Genomic DNA, 23,423 nt, shown 5'->3' on the forward strand with positions numbered 1-23,423 from the left:
TCCCGAGAAGTGTCCCACAGGCAGACTGTTCGTTCCCCAGTCGCTGCGCTCGGAGGTGCTCCAGTGGGGGCACGCATCCAAGGTGGCGTGTCACCCAGGGGTGAGCCGCACCGAGCACCTCGTCTCCCAGCGATTCTGGTGGCCGCGGCTCCGCGACGACGTGGCGGACTTTGTTAAGGCCTGCCCGGAGTGCGCCTGTGGCAAGGTCTCCCATCAGCCTCCGGCAGGACTGCTCCGCCCCCTACCTGTTCCCCCGCGCCCTTGGTCCCACATATCAGTGGATTTTATCACCGGCCTCCCCCCATCCCGTGGTAAGACGGTCATTCTCACAATAGTGGACCGGTTTTCTAAGTCGGCACACTTCGTGCCGTTGACCAAGTTGCCGTCCGCCATTGAGACGGCGACACTATTGGTCAAACACGTCGTCCGTCTCCACGGGATCCCCACTGACATCGTGTCGGACCGAGGGCCCCAGTTCGTATCCCGGGTCTGGAAGCGTTTCTGCAGGTCCATGGGGGCGTCGGCCAGCCTGTCCTCCGGTTACCATCCACAGTCCAACGGCCAGACCGAGCGGAAGAACCAGGACCTGGAGGCGGCCCTGCGCTGCGTATGCCTTCATCGTCCCTCGGCCTGGTCCATCCATCTCCCGTGGGTGGAATATGCCCACAACACCCTGGTCTCCTCAGCCACAGGTCGGTCACCGTTTATGTCGGCTTATGGCTACCAGCCGCCGCTCTTTCCCACACAGGAAGGGGAGGTGGAGGTCCCGTCGATACAACACCATCTTCGGCGGGCCCATCGGGTATGGAGGGAGACCAGGGCAGCCCTATCACGCACGGCAGTCCGGAACCAAAGGGTCGCGGATCGCCGTCGCCGTTCCGCGCCAGCCTACCAGGTGGGCCAGAAGGTCTGGTTGTCCACAAGGGACCTACGGCTGGCCGGGACAACCCCCAAATTGGGTCCGCGTTTCGCGGGCCCCTTCACTGTGGAGGCCATCATTAACCCGGTCGCGGTCCGACTTCGGCTGCCCGCCTCCATGAAGATCCACCCGGTTTTCCATGTATCTCTCATCAAACCGGTGGAGTCCAGCCCCTTGGCCCCCCCTCTCGCCCAACCCCCCCCCCCCCCCCCCCCCCCCCGCGGATGGTGGACGGAGGACCGGCATACGCAGTGCGGGAGATCCTGGATTCACGCCGCAGGGGAAAGGGCATCCAGTACCTGGTCGACTGGGAGGGTTACGGACCGGAGGACCGTCAATGGGTTCCGCGAACCTGGATTCTGGACCCGTCGCTCCTGAGGGACTTCCACGAGGCTCACCCGTCGAAACCAGGTGGGCCGCCAGGAGGCGTCCGTTGAGGGGGGGGTACTGTCATGAGCCAGTTGACAGCGGGGCGGGGCCTCCGTTCCCGCCGCTCGCCAGCTGCTGTCAATTCCCTCCTCATTAACTGTGGACATTTAAACCCGACGCTGGCATCCACCCAGCGTCGGAAGATACTTCGCCTTACGCCAAGCTAGTACGTGGAACTTGTTACCAGTACATTATTTGCTTCGCCCGAGGAATGATTTTAGCCACGAACGCGTTTGTTGTTTGCACCGCGTCGTAGGTTGTTTTGCACCCTCGTGTGCCACTTTATTTTCTTGGTTAGTGTGGTTGGGTGGATTGCCGCCACTCACCCACTAACATTGTCAGTTGTCATTTTGAGTTTGTTTCACGAGTTGTTACCGGGTCCGCGTATTTTCGGACCCGCGCTTTATGTTAATAAATCCTTTGCCGGTACCCACGCCTCTGTCCTGCTCTACGATCCACCGCCTATATCACACGTTCCTGCTCGCCAGCTGCCACTGTCGCCGCCGGAACGTGACAACATCTCCCAATCTTCTTGATTTATTCAGTCCAATATCAAATGGGCACACATCATTGATACAATTTAGCTCCACCTCCACTGAGATTATTATTTGAGGTACTGCTTACATTTAGTGGCTCCCAGGGATAAATGAATGTCATTGACGTATGAGCCCCGGCAGAACAGTACTGTGTAACTCGTGTCGTCACCATAGCAACCCGCAACCAGTCTGCGTTTGGACACTTTCCTGAAGCTACACATCTAAGACCTGATCAGTAAATCCGATTAGGCAGATCAGTAATAATAATCCCAGGTGCCAAAAATGATGGGATCTCATCAAGCCTGTGAATTCATTATGAACATGTGTGATTGTGTGTGTGTTGAAGGTGGAATATTAGCCCCTGATGCTGAGGACATAAGTGTCATTCATTCATTCATTCAAACTTACCAACTCTGCATTGTGAGATCTGTTTGACAGAAAGTCTTTCATGCGTAAAATATTTAGTTCCATTTTGTTTTCCATGAAAAAAAAAAACAATAATCAAAATAACGCAGGTAGCAAACCTGACCTACCAGAATGGTCATTTTACAAAATAATTTTTTCAAACTAGTTAACTATCCTGAAAAGTGGCGGTTAAGAAAAGAGCAGGCATTTTAAAATTGGAAAGGTGCTTGGATAAATGTATCCGTCAGATCCATTACCGTCTAATATGATCAACAAATATTGCCGCGAGCTTGGTGTCTCTGCCATTCTGGGGAAGAGTGAAGTCATTCTTTCCATGGAGAAAAGTGTCTATTGCTTTGTTTTTGGTGGTGTAACTTTATGACATTGTGGTTAGTAATGGACACAGTGTTTTCATCATTTATCCTTAAAAAATGATTTATCAGACAGAAAAAAGCCAAATAAGAAGTTCTACGGAGTAAGGAAAGACTGCATTACACAGCCCTTTCACATGAAGCATATTTGCCTGGTCACATAGTCAGTCATAAGAAATCGGAGCATCAACTTGAATGCAGTCCCGAGACGTGCAGTCCACCAAATGTAAAACAACATAGCTGATTTCATTCACCAATGTTCTCACGCCAACTGGTACGGCTTGTCTTTTGGCTTGATGGTGACTAGATGACTTCACTGATACCAGTGAAGTAAAAATAACTTTATCGACATCTCGCTGGTATCAAGATCAAAAATTGCAATGGCTTGTGAGAAGTTTGGGCCTTAAAGTCTGAGTTATCAACCCTTGGAAGTTGAAAAAGGTCGTAAGCTTTTTGTGTCCCTCTTTGACAGAAAATCTCTCGGAACAGCGAGTCCATCTATGGCCAACCTCAAAGGCGCTCCTATGAAGGCTGCATTTATAGATGGCCTCAGACCCTATGCAGCCACAGGCCTTTGTAGCAGTCAGGATAGTTCAAACTCAGATTTCCTTTCCATTGCTAAAGCGATGTATGCCCTGAAAGAAATGCATAATGATCAGATACACTAGACTGCACATCCTACGTCAGTTTTCATCAGTTTATAAACCGTGGGAAAAAAAACTCCAAGTGCCAGAATGAGCAGAATAATTTTGCTCGGAGAATGTGCCAAGCAGAGGTCTGCTTGAATTAGCATAGCTACATCTTCTGCATCTACAATTTTCTATAAAATATGTAACAGATATTTACTTGAATAAAACATTGGAATGAAAGTCAAATCATAAATTAGAAAATGTATTGAGATACTTGAATATAATTCTTCTCCTATAAAATACAACATTTCTTCTCTTAGACATTTTTCAGAACTTCTCACTGACAGGTTTAGTTGTGCTCTCAAGTGTCACACTCCAATTGTTTTTTGTCCGGTCTTTGGAGACAGTTGAGTCTAAATGTGAACGGGCCAGTGTGGGTTACACTGGTTGCGTACAGGCTTGTTTCGACTGGAAATGATAGACGTGTGCGGCCACGACAACTGCGGAGTGGCGCTCGGCCCGTGCAGAAGGACTTTGCCATGGCGATTGATTCATTCGGTCTTCTTAACTCGTGTTCCTTAGCTGTTGTCAGGAACGCAAAGATGGTTTAAGATCCCCATGACAACCAATGGAAGTGTTACCTTCAGAGTGTGCGAATCTGACCTTGTTGTTTATTCTTCTTTTTTTGTGAGCATGAAAATATTTCTTTCAATCAATTGCTCCCACCCAAGATAGAAAAGAGGATCAGCATAGAATAAAAATGTCACAATGCCAAACAAAATCCCTCTTTTATTTCCAAATGTAACACTTTGATTCCTCTGAAAGATCCTCTAGGTGAGAGATGGTGACTCATTCAGCCACTTAGCCCTCATCCCACTCCATTTTAATTCCCTTTGATTTGTCAACAACAGTGCCCCATTTGTCTCCCTTCATTTTTTTCAGGATATCCTTCAAATTATTCTGCAATATATTTATGTCTCGCTCATTCAACAATCCATTTAGAGACTCTGCGTGTGCAGCTGTGGCGTATTAATGAATGAGTCATGCAGCATCTGCTCTGTCATTGACAGGTGAAGCAGATTATGGAGGAAGCAGTCACCAGGAAATTTGTTCATGAAGACAGCAGCCATATTGTTTCCCTTTGTGGTGAGTAAGCAAACAGAGCGCTGGATCACACCTATGCTTATTTCGACAATGTGAACACTACCGCGACAGAAAAGCCATTCCATGTGTCTCCTTACTATACTGAATGCAAAATTACCTTTGATTGAAATGTATTATTACATTTATAACACCACAGGAGGGTGGGGGACTTTACTTCTTGTTAAAGATAGATTGAATGACAGATCTCGTAACGAAGCAACACACAGTATTGCCGCTAAGAGTATGCTATCTTAATTTGCATGAGCTCTTTATTAATTTAATACAATACAATATAATACATCCTGGTTTATATTACACTTTCACAACAGCCGAAGCTGTAAGAAAGCACTTAACAAAAGAGTTAAGATAAAATAAAATCATCATTGCAATACAAAATACCCCCCAAAAAATCAGTGGAATTCACACACAATTTGTTCCAATATGATAGTAGATGTCGGTTTTTCTCCAGAGGGAACAATGGTCAGAAAAACAATGAGTCTACCTGAAAGCAGCCAATATAATTCATGAAAGTGCACAAGAGTTACAGGAATGTTCCTCTGTAATAAAAGTCAACCTTCAAGATTACAAGAATAGTAGCTGAAATTAGCATCCATGTTACAGCAATCTGATTTTTTTGTGTGTCGCTTCATCCACTTCCATCGCTATGGCTTTGGCTCTGCAATGTCAATAGACTGATCAACATTTATTTTTATTTTTACCACGGCACAATAAGCACTCCCAAGACTCCTTCATCCAAAATGGAACTGGGCCTTAATTAACGTTATTAATTACCTCTGAGATTACCATGCACACCTCGGTCAAGTGGTGCTGTGAAAAGAACTTTTTCTTCTGGCTCCTAACAAAATCCATTTTGCTGATACAATTTACCATTAAATGGATTTGTAATAGCACATTTTTCACTTGTTGTCTTTGTATATGTTAACAGGAGTTGAATAAAACTGTAGATACTTTGACAGCATAAAACAAAATATAAAGTAATACTATAAATACTGTTCGTTAAAAAAAACAAGAAAAGTATTTTTGATCGCAAGTTTCCTCATGTTAGTCGCTTTTAATGACTGAAAAGTACTGGAAAGTTTCTTCCAATAATAGTCTACAGTACATGAGTCAAATGAATGGTGACATAATTTGTTTATTCATTAATCTGACATTTTTAGAATAGTTGCTTCATATAAACTAGTGCTAGTGAACAAGTGGCATTTGAAGTTCTTTTTTTCAGCAATTGGTGTCAGTGAAGACTGATATTTCAGTGTGTGAGAAACACACTGCCCACGTGCAAGCCACACTTTGTCAGCAATGTGGCTCAGACCACAATTTATTTGTGAATCAGAATCAGAAAACTGTCCCACAATGGGGAAATTTGCAAAGTGGAGTTCACTTTATCAGTTTGTACTGGCTGATATTTGGAAGGATTCAACATAAGCACAAACGTAAATCATGATAACAATTTAAAAATCTTTATAACAGTTAAAGAACAACCGACGTCTCCGGCCAAGTTGCGTCCATAATTTGTAAAATAGCTTCAAATGACTTCTACTGAGCGTATTTTACAAAGATTCCACCGCATATAGCTATATTTTACGTTTTAAGACTCGCGCTGAATATTCCGGAAGTCTTGTTTTTGAGTTGGTGATGAGTCAGTACGTGACGTCACTGAAGAAACGCCCCTGACTGAAAAAAAGAACACATTGTAGCAGTCCTTCCATCACGTCAATGCATTTTGCTGTGCTTGTTTGGTCTGAAAACGTCATGTTGCACCAAAAAGAGCCAGAAGAGGGCGACCAAGCTCCATATAAGGAATTTATCAGCCTGTGGAAACGGGCTGATTAATTCCTCACAGGAGCTCGGTCGCCATGTTCTGCCTTTTTGGGTGCGAAATTTCCCACCCCTGATGCCTCAAAATGACACGGAATAAATGTGTTAATCGATTGCAAACTGTCAGATCCTCCTCAGCGCCGGACTCACTCACCTGTTGCTCATTTCCTTGATTTTGCCTTCTGGCTATAAAAGCCACCTGTTCCCGCTCGGTTGCGCCGGTGTATTCTCTGTTGTTCCGCTGTCTTCCGTCAGTACGCAGGTTGGTCCCATTTGTCCACTCGGTTGTCTTTCTCTCTGTTTTGCCCTACATGTCTCAATAAAGACCTTTTCTTGAACTTGCCGTCTCCACCGTGTATTTTGGATCCAACTCCTTACTATTTTTCCTCGTCCCTCGAGTCCTGTCACCACTCCTCGAGCAGGACGTGACACAAACATGTATGCTTTCCTCTTCATAACTATTTGAATCATATTCATAACTGGAGGTGTAACAGGAAAGCATATTCTCCGAATCTGAAGCCATTGTTTTGATTCTTGGCGTGACGTCACGAACTGGGGGCGGGACTTTCTGAAAATGCCCAATTCGCAGCTCAATTTTTTGCAGATTTTGGACACTAAGTCATTTTTATCTGTGTTTTGCATTTGAAACAAAATATCATACTGTGTGTTTTGGGTATTTTAGATGCTATAAAACGTTTTTCTGATGTCAGTTAGGAAACAAAAAAGTGACGTTGGTTGTCTTTTAAAAAGTAAGATGAAAACTATGAGTTCTTACTCTTCAATGGGCGAATATCATTGTACTGTGCAAGTGGGTATAATGTTGTAATGGTATCTGGATGCATTTTAATAAATGACACTATTAGAGATAATTTATTTCACCCGTTCAAAGTTAAACTTAAAGGACAACCGACGTCACTTTTTTGTTTTTTAATTAAACACATAAGAATACCTCCCTACCATTTTTTTATATTTCAAAATGATTTGACTTCTTGTACAATGTGCAAATGTCCTGAGATGCTGTAATTTGGTAGTTTTTTACTTGTATGAAAAATGTATACACATTTAAATACAGTAAAGTCTCGTTATATCGATATCGGATATATCGATAGTCCCAGTTATATCGATACTATTTCTATGCACGCACTGAGAAAATTACATGCAAACAGGGTCGGATATATCGATAGTCCCGGTTATATCGATAGTCCCGGTTATATCGATATTTTTTCGGACTCCCTTGAATATCGATATAACGAGACTTTACTGTATTGTAATATTTCTAGCACATTTTACAACTGCAAGTTTATTTATTTGTAATATTTTAGAGCAGTGTGTGTGTGTGTGTGTGCGTGTGTTGGGGGGAGTCATGTAGTCTTTTGGGGTAGCATCATACATGTATACAACAATGAAAACATAGAAATCCAAACAAAGGTCAAAAACTGCTATAAGCATCTTACCTCTGGTTGCATAATGGTAAAAGTTAATTTGCCAGATTCCCCAACAGATGTCAGAACGGTTACAACCATCCGAAGCTGCGGTCAGTGTGACATTTAATTCAATTTAATCCGTATTCCACATTAATGAGCATGTTAGCGCCTGAAGGAAAAAGCTCTGCAGAACTGAGAGGAAATGAGATCCAATTGCTTGCACGACAAGTGTTTTTTTCCTGTAAATTATTATGAAAGAAGAGAATCCACATATCAAAACATCATTACTATTTTTCCTTTTGTGTGTGTGTGTGTGTGTGTGTGTGAAGCAAGTGAGCATGGAGGATTCAAATTGTTGCATTTCACACCCTCGGAAGAAATTAACTTCAGTGTAGCTAAATGATTTTGCACATTCTTCTGAAATCCTGTTTCACACGAGCAAATGAAAAGTTATGTAAATACAATGTTGCACAATCCGCAGACTTTATTAAAATATGATTGAACGTTTTCGTTTACACGACGCTTCAGTGTACTTAATATTTAATGTTGTAGGGCTTGTGTTTAACAGCGCATTCATGGGAAAGCGTCGTCAAGTTCTTTTGCTATCTCTTAAATCTTTTAACAGCCAGTCTGGTCAGTTGGTGGAGAGTGTTTTCTTTCCAATCATCATTTATCTTAATGGACCCTCTCCATGCTCTGTTTTGTTGTCAGGCACCTTTCTCTTCTCTTCTTCCTTATCTTGCGCCATCCCGCCGTAGCTCTCGTTACTACCCTCTTTGGATTGTGGTCGGTGTAGACTCGAATTGAGCGAATGGAGGAGGGGAGAAGAACTCAGCCGGCTCTCCGGGGAGCAATTAGCCTTCGACATCGTGGCTTTGTTGATGAGCTGCCATAGAAAGTCAGAACTGCTCAGACGCAATGAAGATAGTGTGGCGTGAAAGCAACGGATGTGACTGGTGTTAAATGCTCCCAGTTTCCATTACTTTGGGGCATTGTATCGACTATCGCCGTCTGTCGATCTCTATCAGAACCTTCACTGGATATAAAAAGTCCCTGTTAAGACCCTGTTAAAAATGTAGTGGCGGGCCGTGGATTTCATCGCTAGGCCTTCAGTAGTGCTATGTCTGAATCATTCCAGAATGAAAACAGAGTGGTTGTGGTTTACTACAATCCATTAAAGGGTACAATTAGCCAGGAAATGACTGACCGACCTTTCTTAATGATGTCCATATTTCTTTCTTTAAAAGTCCGTCTTGAAAATGGCTTTAACAGAAAATCTCCAACCAAATCCATTGCTTCTCCTCCTTCGGCCATTGTGGGTTGACAAAACTGCTATTAAATCAACACAATGTATTTTCTTATGCAGCTCGCTATCGATACCGTATGCTAGCTCTGGCCATTATGCTTATCACTAGCGGCTTGCGATCAGAGCAGTTTTCGTAAACTACGATTGGCTAGTTACTAGGCAATCATAGTTTGCAAAAACTCGGACGTTGACCAGCGCCTTCAAGAAGGCCTTGGTAGCCCTTTTGGGTTGCCAATTCGAAATCTGATTGGTTAGAGCAACAGTTTGATCGACACATTTGATGCGAAAGGGCCTGAAGAACTAATTGTGAAGGCGTCCAGGTAGATTTCTGACCCTGGTAACAAATGATGGCTGAAATGTGACTAATTAAATGCTTAAATACAAAAACAAATGCCTGGAAGCAACGCAACAGGGGAAAAATAATGAAAGGAAACTGAAAGACAATTTGGAATTACAGACGCTTTCCTACTTACGAACATTCGAGTTACGAACAACTGTACATACAAACATTTTTGTAGTAACATATGTAGTATTCTCTCCAGTTGTACATGTACATATTTTTATTATATGTTTATTTTTCAGTAGAAATCAATACAGGTTACTTATACAAGCCTTACACATACTTGTATAAACCTTAAACCTACATTCCATACAAATATAGCACTGAAGCAACTTATGAACGACCATTCAGAATGTATCTCATCCGGAAGTTGGGGAGCGTCTCTGTATTTAATAATAATTCATGGACAAAATATAATTAACATCAATCCGTGATTCAGATATTTTTAGGCCCGCAGAGAAGACTTTGCAGGCCTTGACGGTCCACCATTGTAAAAATGCCAGGGTTTTGAGACTATTTTCACCATTAATGTCACCTGGAACTCATCCAACCGAGTATTATTTTTTATTTCCAAGAGGGTTGCAAATATGTACTGTAAATAACTGAGTTAATGTGGTTGCACAAGTGTGCACAGGCTCTTAAACTGGGATTTAGCTGTGTTCAGAATTAAATTAAATTACCGTAAAAATTACCGTAAAACACATTTTAAATAAGGAGAAGGACACCTGCCACCATTTAGACTACCTCTGTTTAACTCATATACTGTAGCTATTATAGTGAGCTTTTTAATTTTTTGTCTCCTTTATAGAAGTCTGAAGATTTGGTATTAACACTGACTGCCAACACATCGGATTATGAAGACAAAATAAATAGGTTAATCAGTGATTCTTCCACTTATGAGCAACTAAAAAGGGACCCTTCCAATAGATACAAGAAAAAAATTATAGACTGTCTCCAAAAGTTAGAGAAAGGAAAACATATAGATAAACAGATGTATTTTAGATTATACCCGGGGGAGGCCACGCCCTGTATCTATGGCCTGCCAAAAGTACATAAAGAAGGGTTCCCCCTCAGACCCATTGTTTGTAGCATTGACTCCTCTACATACAATGTAGCCAAATATTTAAAAAATAGCTTAGCTCCGTTGGTTGGTAACACAGAATATCACATAGAGAACACCACAGGGTTTGTAGAGAGGATCAAAGACCTCATATTGGAACCTGAGGAAACATTGGCATCTTACGATGTGACTTTTCTCTTTACATCTGTCCCAACCCCAGCTGCAGTCTCAGTGGTGAGGACGAGACTGCTGGCGGACGTTTCTCTGCACGAATGAACCAAACTTAAACCGGACCACATCTGCCAATTATTGGAAATCTGCCTTAATACTACGTATTTTCAATTTAGGGAAAACTTTTACAAACAAATTCATGCTATGGGCTCACCAGTTTCACCCATAGTGGCTCATCTGTACATGGAAGAGGTAGAGAAACAGGCCCTCACATCCTTCCCGGGGACAAAACCTAGACACTGGTTTAGATAGGTGGATGATACTTTTGTCATAATAAAAAAACAAGAAATTCAATCCTTCACAGATCACCTCAACCTTTTACGGAACGAGTTGCTTGTTCTGTAGCCACAAGGGGACATAAGTCTTCTTGTGCCGGTCCCAAGTCCGGATAAATACACAGGGTTGCGGCTGGGAGGGCATCCGACGTAAAAGCTTGGCCAAAACAAACATGCGAATCAAACCTCTGAATATGGAGGGCACTGATTCGCTGTGGCGACCCCTTGAAGGGAGAAGCCGAAAGGAAAAGAAGAAGAAGAAGAAGACTGACTGCTGTTTTAAACTTTTCTGCATTGTTTTCCCATTACTTGTTGATGTAATTGGACCATACATACAAACCCTTAAACACGAGTGAGGGTAAAAAAATATTATGTAGTCGCATTAAATCAAGGTTGAACTTTTTGGACCATAATTCCAAAAGATATGTTTGGCACAAAGACGTTAGTCATCACCAAAGAACACATTCCCGGAAAGTATTGATTGTTCATGTGCATCGACACATCGGCGCATATGTCAAGTTAAGGAGAACGAAAGCTCCATGTCAGTGCGCATATCATTTGGAGAGAAAAAAAAGATGCATGACTCATATGTATCACTCAATGGCTACCGGTTACGGGGGCGCTAATCATTCTCAGGAAGTTCATTTCTGCTCTAATAAATAACATCTTTTGAAGCGTTTTCCTGAAAAAAGAAGAAAGTAGGAACATTTTCATCTCTTGTCAGCAAATAAGTCTTTTTCCTTTTGCTTTCCATGTCGTCTCCAGGGTGCATGTCACTTTAACACTTTCAGGAACAGAAGCTACTGTAGTGGGCAGTTTATCGTTTTTTGGATTGGATTGGATTAGCCTTTATTAGTCTCACAGTGGAGAAATTTATATTTTGCAGCAATAAAGTTTTGAAAGGAAGAGGAAAGGAGACGAAGAAGTGGAAAAACAAAATACAACACCTGCTGTAAAGGCAGGCTCTCTCCCCGCGCCACTTGAAGTCAAAACAAAAAAAAAACTAAATAACAAATAATGTGACACAACATAAAAGACACATACAGTCATTGAATTTTAAGCACTTTCTGCACCCTCTTTGTTGTATGAAGCAGTTCTATATGAAAGAGGAGAAGATCAAAACGTCATTTTCACCAGTGGATCAAGGACGTCCTGGTGAAATGTGCATGTCTGCTACAAGCTAAATGTTGAATGCAAACACGAAGCTGGAGCATCCATTGACGAAAAGCAATTGTCTCACATATCCTGTCCCACGTAAATCCGCTTCAATTCCAAGCCGCGCCAGTTCCACATACACATGGGCGCTCTGCGCTGAAGCTCCTTTCTTCTAATCTCTGGCTCCTCAGGCCATACATCTATCCAGCCGCAGACTCTCCAACAGCCTGTTTCAGGTTACAGGGTGCATGAAAGGGTTCATGAGGTTCCGGGATAATTAGCCAAGTGAATTAATAAATATGAATACAAAATTACTATTCACATGTCTTTCATGTATGGGACTATTTTTATAAACAGATTATTAACAGAGACACATCTTCACATTAATTATTCACTTTACAAAGCAAATATACATTCAAAATCATATACAATACAAACGTAACTTAACAGCATTGTGTTCGCAGTCTGCAATGCATTGATGTATGATCCAGCAGTTTTTATCTTGCGCGACAGAGTGACACAGCACCGAAACCGTGCCAATAGACTATCAAAACAGGCAGTCACACGTTGTGCCGTCCTAAACGTTAAAGAATCTTTTTGTTTTTACTTTTGATTCCTGCTTCATTAATAATGACCCTAACACCTAATGTGCTACAACGCTTTCTGACACCAACCCGTGTGAAGCATGGTGGTGACAGCGTTCTGCTTTGCGGCTGTTTTTCTTCAGCGGGAACTGGGATCTTATAGTCATAGCGAAGGAAATCACGAACAGTTCAAAAGACCAGGCAGAGTTAGAACAAAATACTCATGCTTGCACTACTTAGCAATTAAATGTCAGGAAAAGCCCACTGTGACATTCAAAGTGTTGGCACTTTAATTGGAGTGCTAACTCTCATTTAACATGAATATTATTCTGAACACAGCCAGGTCCCAGTCATAGAGAATGTACACTCTTGCAACCACATTATTCTCAATTCCTTTTTCAAAAAGATTTTAAAACAATTAACCAGGCTAAATGTATTGCACACGCATGTTTTTGTGGTTTATCCATATTGATGACGACTTTTGCAAAATATCATACTTTATGGGACGTCTTGCCGGTTGAAATGGTTTTAGTGAACAGCATAAAAACAAATCAAGGAAGATGAAGGCGGGCCTTTTTTTTGTGTGTTTTTTTTTGTGTAGGAATACTAGCAGTTTCATTGCCTGCGCTGAAGTTACAGTTCACTTAGAGCCACTGTGAAAGTGTTTTTAGTGGTGACAGCAAAAGACTTGGGTTCACATTTACATCGCGGCAGGATGCAGATGAAACGCTGTGTTTGAAAGGGTCCGGATGATGAAAACACAGATTGTGATGCTGATGAGGCACGGCTGCCACTCCCAACTACCCACCCTGCCCCCCCCTCCTTCTGTGAGCTCTTCCGAAGCTCTATCTCCGATCTCGCTATCAATGAGGTTTGCCACGGTAACCACGGTCTTCCATGTGACCCCATATGAACAGAGGCCCTGGATTAGTCCAAAAGAGGGCTCAAATGTCAACACACCCTCAGGTGCTGCCTGCATGTATGCCTTCCAGGAGAGAGAAATTGTTTTTTCTTGTCATTGTGATGATTGTTCAAGTGTTCTTTTCTTGTCACGGACGTATGGGGCATAAACTGCAATGATGAGGATGCAGTTAACTCATTCGTTGCCATTCCCGAATTTATACGGGAATTGAAAAGTGCGACGTGGAGTGCCATTGCCGAATTTGTTCAGGTTTTGTTTTTTTATTGCGGGGGTGCCAATAAAGCGCTGGTCAGTCCTCTGGCAATGTTTTTCCCTTCCATGAGGGGGCAGCATTTGCTTTTTGTACATGTTAGCGCTTTGTTACAGCTTCAGCTGTTGTTGAAGCGCGATATAAATCTATATGTACTCTATTGTATTTTGTACAGCAGCCCCATTTCAATCTTAGATTACTCCAGACCCATAAAATTTAGCAATTAACTCTTTTTTTCTGATGAAATAAGAGAGTCTAAGGTGTCTAAGGCTGTATTGAATGTTTATGTAGTCTCAAAACACAATATTCTGCGGTTCCTGAAATTTGAGTGAAAATGACAAAAACTCTGGCGGACACATTTTTGCACATCGTCTGGAAGTGAATGAGTTAAAAACAAGTTTCTGCAAAACAACAAACAGTACTTTTTTTTACTTTTCATGGAGTATTTCTGTTACGAATAAGCAATATTTTTAATCCAGCATGTGGTTTGATGGTGATTGGTTAGTGTGCGCACATGTTCAACCAAATGCATGTAGTCCATCGATGAGAAGGTTTCTTCAGCCGTCATCTGTACAATTTTGAAGGTTTCGGACGTTTCGCCTCCTATCCAAGAGGCTTCGTCAGCGAACTAAAGTCTGACTGGTCGTATCGGCCCTATTTATATATCCCTAATGTCCAGGCAGGCTATTGTATGAACGATCCAAATTGAACCTCACCCCACCAGACCGGTTTAAAGAAGGATTTTGTTGTTTTATAAGAATCGCTTCTTTTACCCCCTTTGGATCGTTCATACAATAGCCTGCTTAGGCAAAACAGGTTAGGCAACATTCGTCATGCTGATGAGGTGATGCCGGTGGGAGTGGGGGAAATAGGCCAGTCGTTAGTCAGGAATGTAGGAACAATCAGTGAGGCCACAGGGAGTGGTCCTCTGCTCCCCCCAACCTGAGAGTAGGGACCTATCATAGCTGTGTCCGGCTCCGCCATGCCTGGACATTAGGGATATATAAATAGGGCCAATACGACCAGTCAGACTTTAGTTCGCTGACGAAGCCTCTTGGATAGGAGGCGAAACGTCCGAAACCTTCAAAATTGTACAGATGACGGCTGAAGAAACCTCATCGATGGACCACTCCTGTACGACTGAGAGCTTACACAGACGAAATGCATGTAGTGTTTTTTTCTTTACATCTCATCTCTAAAGAATTCTTAAAATCAGTGGAGTTATGCAGGTTTTAGGTGGGATTTTTTTATCACAAAAACCTGGTATTTGAACAGGAGTATGTGGACGTTTTATGGCCACCATAACCTGGTCTTGCTGTGCTGTTTAACAAGAGAAAACAAAATACACTGTAGTATAAGAACATTTGTTATTTTATTAATGTGTTGTGTTTTATGAATGTGTTGTGTTGTGTAATGCATATTTAAAAAACACATTTGCACTTATTTACAGATTTTATGATGTTTTTCTTCCACCCGTGTATTCAAACAGCTGCGGTGGAGGCGTGTGTTTTGCACGGGTTGAAACGTCGAGCGGCTGGTTTTCTTCGAAGCAACAAAATAGCTGCCCTGTTCATGAAGGTGGGCAAGATTTTTCCCCCGGCTGAGGAGCTGTGCAAAAAGGCCCAGGCGCTGGAACAGATTATAGAGACCAAGTGAGCAAATTACCCGGAGCATACGACAATTCTTGGTCGCTTCCAGGCATGTCATTATCTCTCTTCTCTCGCAACATTATGATGTCTACTCAGACGAAGCCAAAGTTTGCAAAGCCAGGACAGTTTGCGACGAATGCCTCGGCTTCCCAGCCTCCTTCCAAAGGCCATGAAGAACCTCTGGATTCGTACAGCTCTTTTCGAGAAGGTGCTGGACAAGATTGTCCTCTTCCTGGTGGAAAACGGCAGGTAAATTACACAGTGTAAAATGTCGAGCGTGCGGATTGTGCAGGAAGGATCTGTGCCTTACCTGATCCTTTTGCTATTTATCTGTCTTCCAGCAAATATTATGAGAAAGAGGCTGTTCTAATGGACCCTGTAGATGGACCTATCCTTGCTTCTCTTCTGGGTAATCTGCGAGTTTATTAGCAATCTTTTACGTGCCGTTTTTTAACAAACGTGTATTTGGTTCATTCATTCATAAAGTCTGCGATATCAGTGGTCTTAGCGGCGAAATGTACACTTAAAAGCTTTTCTGCGTCATCTTTCCTGTGGTGCTAATTGCACTTCGGCTGAAGCCTGAAAGTGTTTTTGTGAATTACAGCAAGGAGCTTAATTTCAGATGGAATCAGATTTATGATGAGTGCCCAATGAATTCTAATACAAGAGATGGATGGAAAAAAATACCCTTTTAACATAATCATCATAATAACGCCTTCTTTTGATTGGGCCTGTCAGAGAGGTTTTCATTTAACAGTCGGCTACTGCATGTTTATTAATGTGATTTGATGCCATGGTGGAGAGCTGCAATTTTATTGTCTTTTTTTAAGAGTTTTCCTGCCACAATTCTTCTCATATACCGAAGCAAGGAAACATCACAAAATAACTCTGTAAACACATTGGATGGTTGTCTGGCCCACATTGAAGGGGAAAGCTCCATAACTCCATCCATCCATTTTTCGGTCCACTTTATCCTCACAAGGGTCATCCCATCTGTCTTCGGGCAGTAGGCCCTGAACTGGTTCCATCCATGCTCACACTCACACTGAGGGACAAATCCAAATGTTCAATTAGCCTCCCATGCACATTTTTGGAATATGAGAGAAAATTGGGCCGCCGATGCAAAACTCACAGTTTGTAATTTGCATAGTGAATTGTGTCCTTTGTGACAAACCCATATTTTGCATCTTACAAAATCTAACAAACGCTTGTTAAATTCTGATGCAGTCCGTTTTTACTCTTCTGTGAAGTACATTACACCGTATTTCTCATTTTAAACTAAAACAACATGCAAAACTGAACATTCAGCCACGTTCCAAATTATTATATAAATATGTTTTTCTTTGATTTTCCTAAAATGGATATTTGGATTGGATTAGCCTTTATTGGTCTCGCAATGGAGAAATTTACATTTCACAGCAGTAAAATTATGAAAGAAATGAAAGTAGAAAAGCAAAATACATGAGTTGCTGGAAAGGCAGCCACTCTCGCAGCGCCGTCTTGAAGTCAAAAGAACAAAAAATAAATAAATAACAAATAACATGACAACACAAAGGTCTAAATAATAGAATCAATCATTTAAGGTTAGTGAGAGGGAGATACAGTATTCCATTTCAAATCAAGACTACCCCTTAATGTGTGAAAATGACTTCTGCAACGTATCTCATGCTGCAAAGAATAGCTCATCATCATGCCTCATCGACTGCTAAAAGCATAAAAGGAAAGAAACTCATGGTATGGAGGCCATCCTTCCCTGAACTCAATCCTGTTGAGAACCTTTGGAGCATCCCCAGGCAAAAACTCTGTGAGGGAGGAGGCAGTAGCAAAAGATCTCTAAGGGTGGGCGGAGGTTCACATCCAAGAGGCAGCTCTGGGAAGCTATTCTGAAGATCCCACAAAGAAATTCCTGCAGAAAAGGCAAAAACTTAAAAGTCCAGTGCAAGAAAGTATTGAGAATCTGTAGGTGGCATGCTGTAAAAATAGGCACTGTTAAATTATACCGGTAATCTAACATTTTCAAAAGGACTTTGATGCTGATGCTGCAACCCCGGCGGATCACTGTTTTTACTTCTTTTCACCTTATAAAACTCAGGTGTCAAAGTCAAGGCCCAGACCCAAATCTAGCCCGCCACTTCATTTTATTCGGCCCGTGAAAGTAAATCACGCATGTCAAGTGCCATGATGCTTTCTAAAGTCCAAACCAAAATTTCAAATTGTAGTATGTAAATCACATTAACAGTCATTATTTTTTACTATTCATTCATTTATTTTACGTTTTGAATGTAATACAGTCAAACCTCGGTTTTCGAACGTCTCGGTTCTCATCCCATTTGGTTTTCAACCAAAAATGTCATATTTTTTATGCCCCGGTATACAACCGAAATTTGGTTCTCAACCAAACTGAGTGCATCTGAATGCATCACTCGACTACCCTAGCTTCCTTATACGTCACTTCCTTATATGTGACGTCTTCCTCATTGTGACCGACACATTAATATTGTTGTTGTTTCTTTTTTGCGAAAATGCAGACATATTTGGTTAAGATCTCCTGAAGAGTATGATTTTAAAGCAAGCAGAGGATGATTTGAAAAGTTAGTGTGCCCTGTGTTTGCCCAAAGACAGCTGGGATAGGTGCCAACACGCCCCGTGGCAGAAAGAAAATTGGTGAAAATAAAAGTTTGTTTTTATAGAATTTTACACATGACCTGCTCTATTATTAAGTTTTTATCCGGTTTATGCGATGAAATAGTTTAAAAGTTGTTTTCTAGACTTTGAACAGATTAAGATTTTTACATTGATTTTAATGGAAAGTGCTGTTTCGGTTTTTGAACAAATCGGTTTTCGAACAGGGGCGGCCCAGTAGTCGAGTGGTTAGCACACCGGCTTCACAGTGCAGAGGTTGCCGGTTCGCGTCTGGGTCCGGCCTCCCTGTGTGGAGTTTGCATGTTCTCCCCGGACCCGCGTGGGTTTTCTCCGGGTCCTCCGGTTTCCTCCCACACTCCAAAAACATGCATGGCAGGCAGATTGACCACTCCAAATTGTCCCTAGGTGTGAGTGTGAGAGTGACTGTTGTACGTCTTTGTGTGCCCTGCGATTGGCTGGCAACCAATTCAGGGTGTCCCCCGCCTCGTGCCCGAAGACAGCTGAGATAGGCTCCAGCAACCCCCGCGACCCTAATGAGGAATAAGCAGTACGGAAAATGAGATGAGATGAGATGAGATGAGGTTTTCGAACAGGTTTCTGAAACGGATTATGGTCGAAAAACCGAGGTACCACTATATGTGGAAGAGATGAAATATTGTAATAGTTTCCCCAAATTCATAACTGTCGCGATTTGCAAGGTGGTGGACCCTAGCAAAGCAGGCAGGAGGGAGGAGTAGGGTGTATTTGACAAATTGTATTAAATAAAGTCAGCAGGACCAAAATCTCAAACAACAAAGTCATCTAAACAAAAAGGTCCAAAGTAGCAAACAAAACCGTGAGTAAAACATGACAAGATGAAACAAACCTGACAGGGTGAAACACACAATGACCCGACACTTAATAGTCGTGCCGGGAGTCCTTTGGATGGCCACTGATTAAAACGACCAATAACTGTGCAGCTGCAGGTGGAGCCCTACAGTGCCACCCATTGGTCGCAAACTGCACGTGAGAATAACAGCCCTCGAGAGGAAACCGTCACTACAATGTGACCCGTCGCAAAAAAATTTTACTATGACACCCTTGTTATAAAATGTTTCGAAATCTTATTAGATGTTGCAACAGTTAACTTTTAGGTTATTGTTCAAGAAAAATACGATCATTTAAAGCTTTGTTCAAAATCATTCAAATTACATCATATAAAATTATTACAATAGATATTAAATTCTGTGACTGCAATTAGGATGACTGTCATTTTCTGGTTCGTAAGAGCTAAAAATATAAAAAGATAATTTGCGTGATAATTTGCAATGCAGTGTATTGTCATTCAATCTTTAGTTAATATCAGACCTTATTTGATTGTGCAGGTAAAGCTAATAATGTTTTTTTTGTGATGTGTTTGAGCATGTATCTGATTTTACAGCTGATGTAAATGTGTCCCGCCCATCGTGACAGTGGGACCTTGTGCTTTGGAGTATACGAAGATGAAGACGGCCGACCACTTTTGGACCGATCCCTCGGCTGACGAGTTGGTGCAAAGGCATCGCATCCACAGTGGTTACTGCAGGCAGGACTCGCCCACCAGGAGGCCTGCATTGTGTGTAAGTACAATGCAATACAATACATATTGATTTGTATAATCTGGGGCAGATGTGTTTCAAGTGAATCTTTGTAGGTTGGTTTGTGTCAAAACAAAATGGTGCAATCAACATTTACAGTTGACAAGATGAGTTTTTTTTCTTTTTTTTGAGCAGCATATTACATTGCCGTTCTTTTGAATGTGTCACATTTCAGATCCAGAAGCGTCACTCCAGCAGCAGCATGGACGAGCGGCCATCACCCTCGCCATCAGCGCGCGACTATGTGGAGTCACTGCATCAAAACAACAGGGCCACGCTGTTGTTTGGCAAAAACAATGTGCTCGTTCAACCGGTGAGTGTTGAATGAAGAAACGCAATCGATGAAACACACAAGCCAAGTGAGGTTCTCAAAATATTGGAAGGACTTTTATTCAACTGCACCGCTCAACACAAGAGTAAACTACAGGCACAAAAGAAAATACTCATAACAATGGTAATCGCATTTTTCACTGACAGTTTGGTTATTATAATTTATTTTGAAATTATTTTTAAACACGGAGCAATGTTTTCTTTCATTTAATTAATGCTAGAACCAACACCAACAATCAGATGTGGGCAAAGTAAGTATTTTTTGAATGTGAACCAGCCCAACTGTTAAATTTGAAAATCAAATGTGGACCGAATTTGAAATTGATTTATTTTTGAGCAGAAAGATTTGCCCACTCTTGCTCTAGCGGCTATGCTTTTAACTCCTTTACTCCCCTTCACAAATGTATTCTGGAATTAAAAATATGACGTAGAGCGCCATTCCCAAATTTGTTCGGGTTTTGTTTTTTCTTGTTTGGGTGCCGACAAAGCGTTGGCCATGACCTCTGGCCATGTTTTCCCTTCCACAAGGGGGCAGCATTTCTTTTTTTCCATGTTAGTGCTTTGTTCCAGCTTCAGCTGTTGTTAAAGCGCTATATGAACCAATATGTATATATTGCATTGAATTTTGGACGGCCGACTTCATTTCAACCTCATATTACTCCAGACCATTATAATTCAGGAATTAACTCTTTTTTTCTGATGAAAGAAGATAATCTAAGGTTTCTGAAGCTTCATTGAATGTTTATTTCGTACGAAAACTCAATATTCTGTGGGTTACGGAATTTGAGTGACAATGACAAAAACGCTGGCACCGGAGTAGACACATGTCTGGCAGTGAATAAGTTAAGTCAAACTCAAAATAAAGTCCTTCATAATCTGTTTCATTTTACATGGGATGAAACCATCTGTCCTCATGGTTCCTTGCAGAGGGATGACATGGAGGCTATCCCGGGTTATCTCTCCCTTCATCAGACGGCTGATCTCATGACCCTCAAGTGGACACCCAATCAACTTATGAACGGCTCTGTTGGTGATTTGGACTATGAACGAAGGTGATGATGTGATGGTGTGTCTTTGCGGGTGAAATAACACCAGAATGCAAAATTACTCTGCTTTTAGCAAAACACTGAAACACATTTGTTTCCTAATACTCCAGTGTGCTTGTGTCTTTGCTTGTGTGTGTGTTTGTGTGCAATTTGTTCCTTACAGAGTGTGTATGCACAGCTCATCCAATTAGGCTTATTTTCAGCAGACAGGCAGCCTGCAGGTGGTTTATTGACTCAGACACTGTCAAACCAACCAGTAATGTAATATTAATGTGTGTGTTTGCGTGTGACTGTCACCGTGTGCTTTCTTTTAGTAAGAAGGTTTGATTATTGGCCCTTGCTTATCTCTTTGCACAAGCTCGACTATTATTTCATTTGGAAAAAAACATGTTTAATTTTCCACTGAATGAATTGTAGTGTGTACTGGGACTATGCCATGACAATCCCTCTTGAAGAGATCGTGTACTTGCACTGTCATCAACAAGGTAGGCAATAAACATTTCCAATGCAGTTCCCTCCACTTTTTTTGAAGCTGGCGATAAAGTGCAGTTATGAAAACATTTATCTTGCAGTCGACAGCGGCGGCACAGTGGTGCTGGTCAGTCAGGATGGCATTCAAAGGCCTCCACTTCGCTTCCCTAAAGGAGGTCACCTACTTCAATTCCTCTCCTGCTTGGAAAACGGTCTGCTTCCTCGCGGTCAGCTGGATCCTCCTCTTTGGTCTCAGAGGGGAAAGGTCAGCACCTTAGGTCGCCCCTCCCGATGCACTCAAATGACTTGTGTTAGCTATTGTTGAGGAGGAACAATGCTGGTGCAAACCTCTTTTTTATCTGATCAATAAACCAATAATAGACGAAGCGCACAGCTGAAGAGGACTCTTTGGCATTATGTCCTCACTGCATGCGCCAGCACACATGATGACGCTCTCTTTGTTTTATTACGTGCAGCGCAAGCTAACGGAAGAATATAAAACACCCACGCTCGGCATCTTCAATTCACATGAATTTGTCATTTCTTCCTCTGCCTTTTTTAAATGTTGCCAAAGAGGTTAGGTTATTACTCCCTAGTGTTTTCTACTATCTTTGTGACTGCTTTATTTACTCTGTAAGATTGATGTCCATGTTAACTCATTCACTGCCATACATGTGCAAACATTTGTCATTGTCACTTGAATATATATATATATATATATATATATATATATATATATATATATATATATATATATATATATATATATATATATATATATATATATATATATATATATATATATATAATGAACCAGCTGCTGATGGATGGGACTCACCCAGGATGGCTAACCGAAGGGCGAACAATCCTGATCATGAAGGATTCCTCAAAGGGTGCAGTTCCTTCCAACTATCGGCCAATAACCTGTCTCTCCACAACATGGAAGCTCATGTCAGGCATCATTGCGGCTAAGATAAGTGGACACATGGATCAATACATGAGCAAAGCACAGAAAGGCATTAGTAGAGATACTAGAGGTGCCAAACATCAGCTGCTGGTTGACAGAACAGTCGCTCAAGACTGCAGGTCCCGACATACCAACCTGTGCACAGCCTGGATTGATTACAAGAAAGCATATGACTCGATGCCACACACATGGATCAATGAATGCTTGGAGTTATATAAGGTCAACAGGACCCTGAGGGGCAAGGTAGTCCACACTGAAGGGGTCTCACTCACTGAAGGAACAATAGCAGACATTGAAAACAGCTACAAGTACCTCGGTATACCACAGGCCAATGGCAATCTCGAATTAGCAACAAGGAAAGCGGCTACGACCAAATACCTCCAGCGGGTGAGGCAAGTCCTCAGAAGCCAGCTCAATGGCAAGAACAAGACCCGGGCAATAAACAGCTATGCCCTGCCAGTGATCAGATACCCTGCAGGAATAATAAGGTGGCCAAAGGAAGAGATTCAGACCACGGATGTTAAGACCCGAAAACTCCTCACCATGCACGGAGGGTTCCATCCCAAGTCCAGCACCCTCAGACTGTACACAAGCCGTAAGGAAGGAGGCCGGGGACTAGTGAGTGTGAGAGCCACGATGCCACACCAGACAAGACCCAAGGTGTAGGTTGTGCAAAGAGGCACCTGAGACAATCCAACACGTAACTGCAGGGTGTAAGATGCTGGCAGGGAAAGCCTACATGGAGCGCCATAACCAGGTGGCTGGCATAGTCTACCGAAACATCTGTGCGGAGTATGGACTGGAAACCCCAAGGTCAAAATGGGAAACACCTCCCAAGGTGGTGGAGAATGACCGAGCAAAAATCCTGTGGGACTTCCAGATACAG

General features: G+C 42.2%; 1 protein-coding gene across 3 annotated transcripts in view; it reads left to right on the forward strand.

Annotated features, from left to right (window-relative positions):
* sgsm1a (small G protein signaling modulator 1a) overlaps positions 1–23,423 on the forward strand; it is a 53,617-nt gene that overhangs the window by 15,103 nt on the left and 15,091 nt on the right. For 2 of the 3 annotated variants that reach the window (XM_088994355.1, XM_088994356.1), the window contains exons 3-11: positions 4,360–4,435; positions 15,305–15,467; positions 15,561–15,713; positions 15,806–15,873; positions 19,560–19,705; positions 19,899–20,036; positions 20,981–21,105; positions 21,517–21,584; positions 21,672–21,835. In XM_088994355.1, the coding sequence (XP_088850481.1) occupies positions 4,360–4,435; positions 15,305–15,467; positions 15,561–15,713; positions 15,806–15,873; positions 19,560–19,705; positions 19,899–20,036; positions 20,981–21,105; positions 21,517–21,584; positions 21,672–21,835 (1,101 nt within the window). Of the gene's footprint in view, positions 1–4,359; positions 4,436–15,304; positions 15,468–15,560; positions 15,714–15,805; positions 15,874–19,559; positions 19,710–19,898; positions 20,037–20,980; positions 21,106–21,516; positions 21,585–21,671; positions 21,836–23,423 lie in introns of those variants that run through there. The other variant, XM_088994358.1, reaches the window with a different exon arrangement.

The sequence above is a fragment of the Hippocampus bargibanti genome, linkage group LG04 (assembly GCF_051943395.1).
Source record: "Hippocampus bargibanti isolate YZ-2025 linkage group LG04, ASM5194339v1, whole genome shotgun sequence".
NCBI lineage: Eukaryota > Metazoa > Chordata > Actinopteri > Syngnathiformes > Syngnathidae > Hippocampus > Hippocampus bargibanti.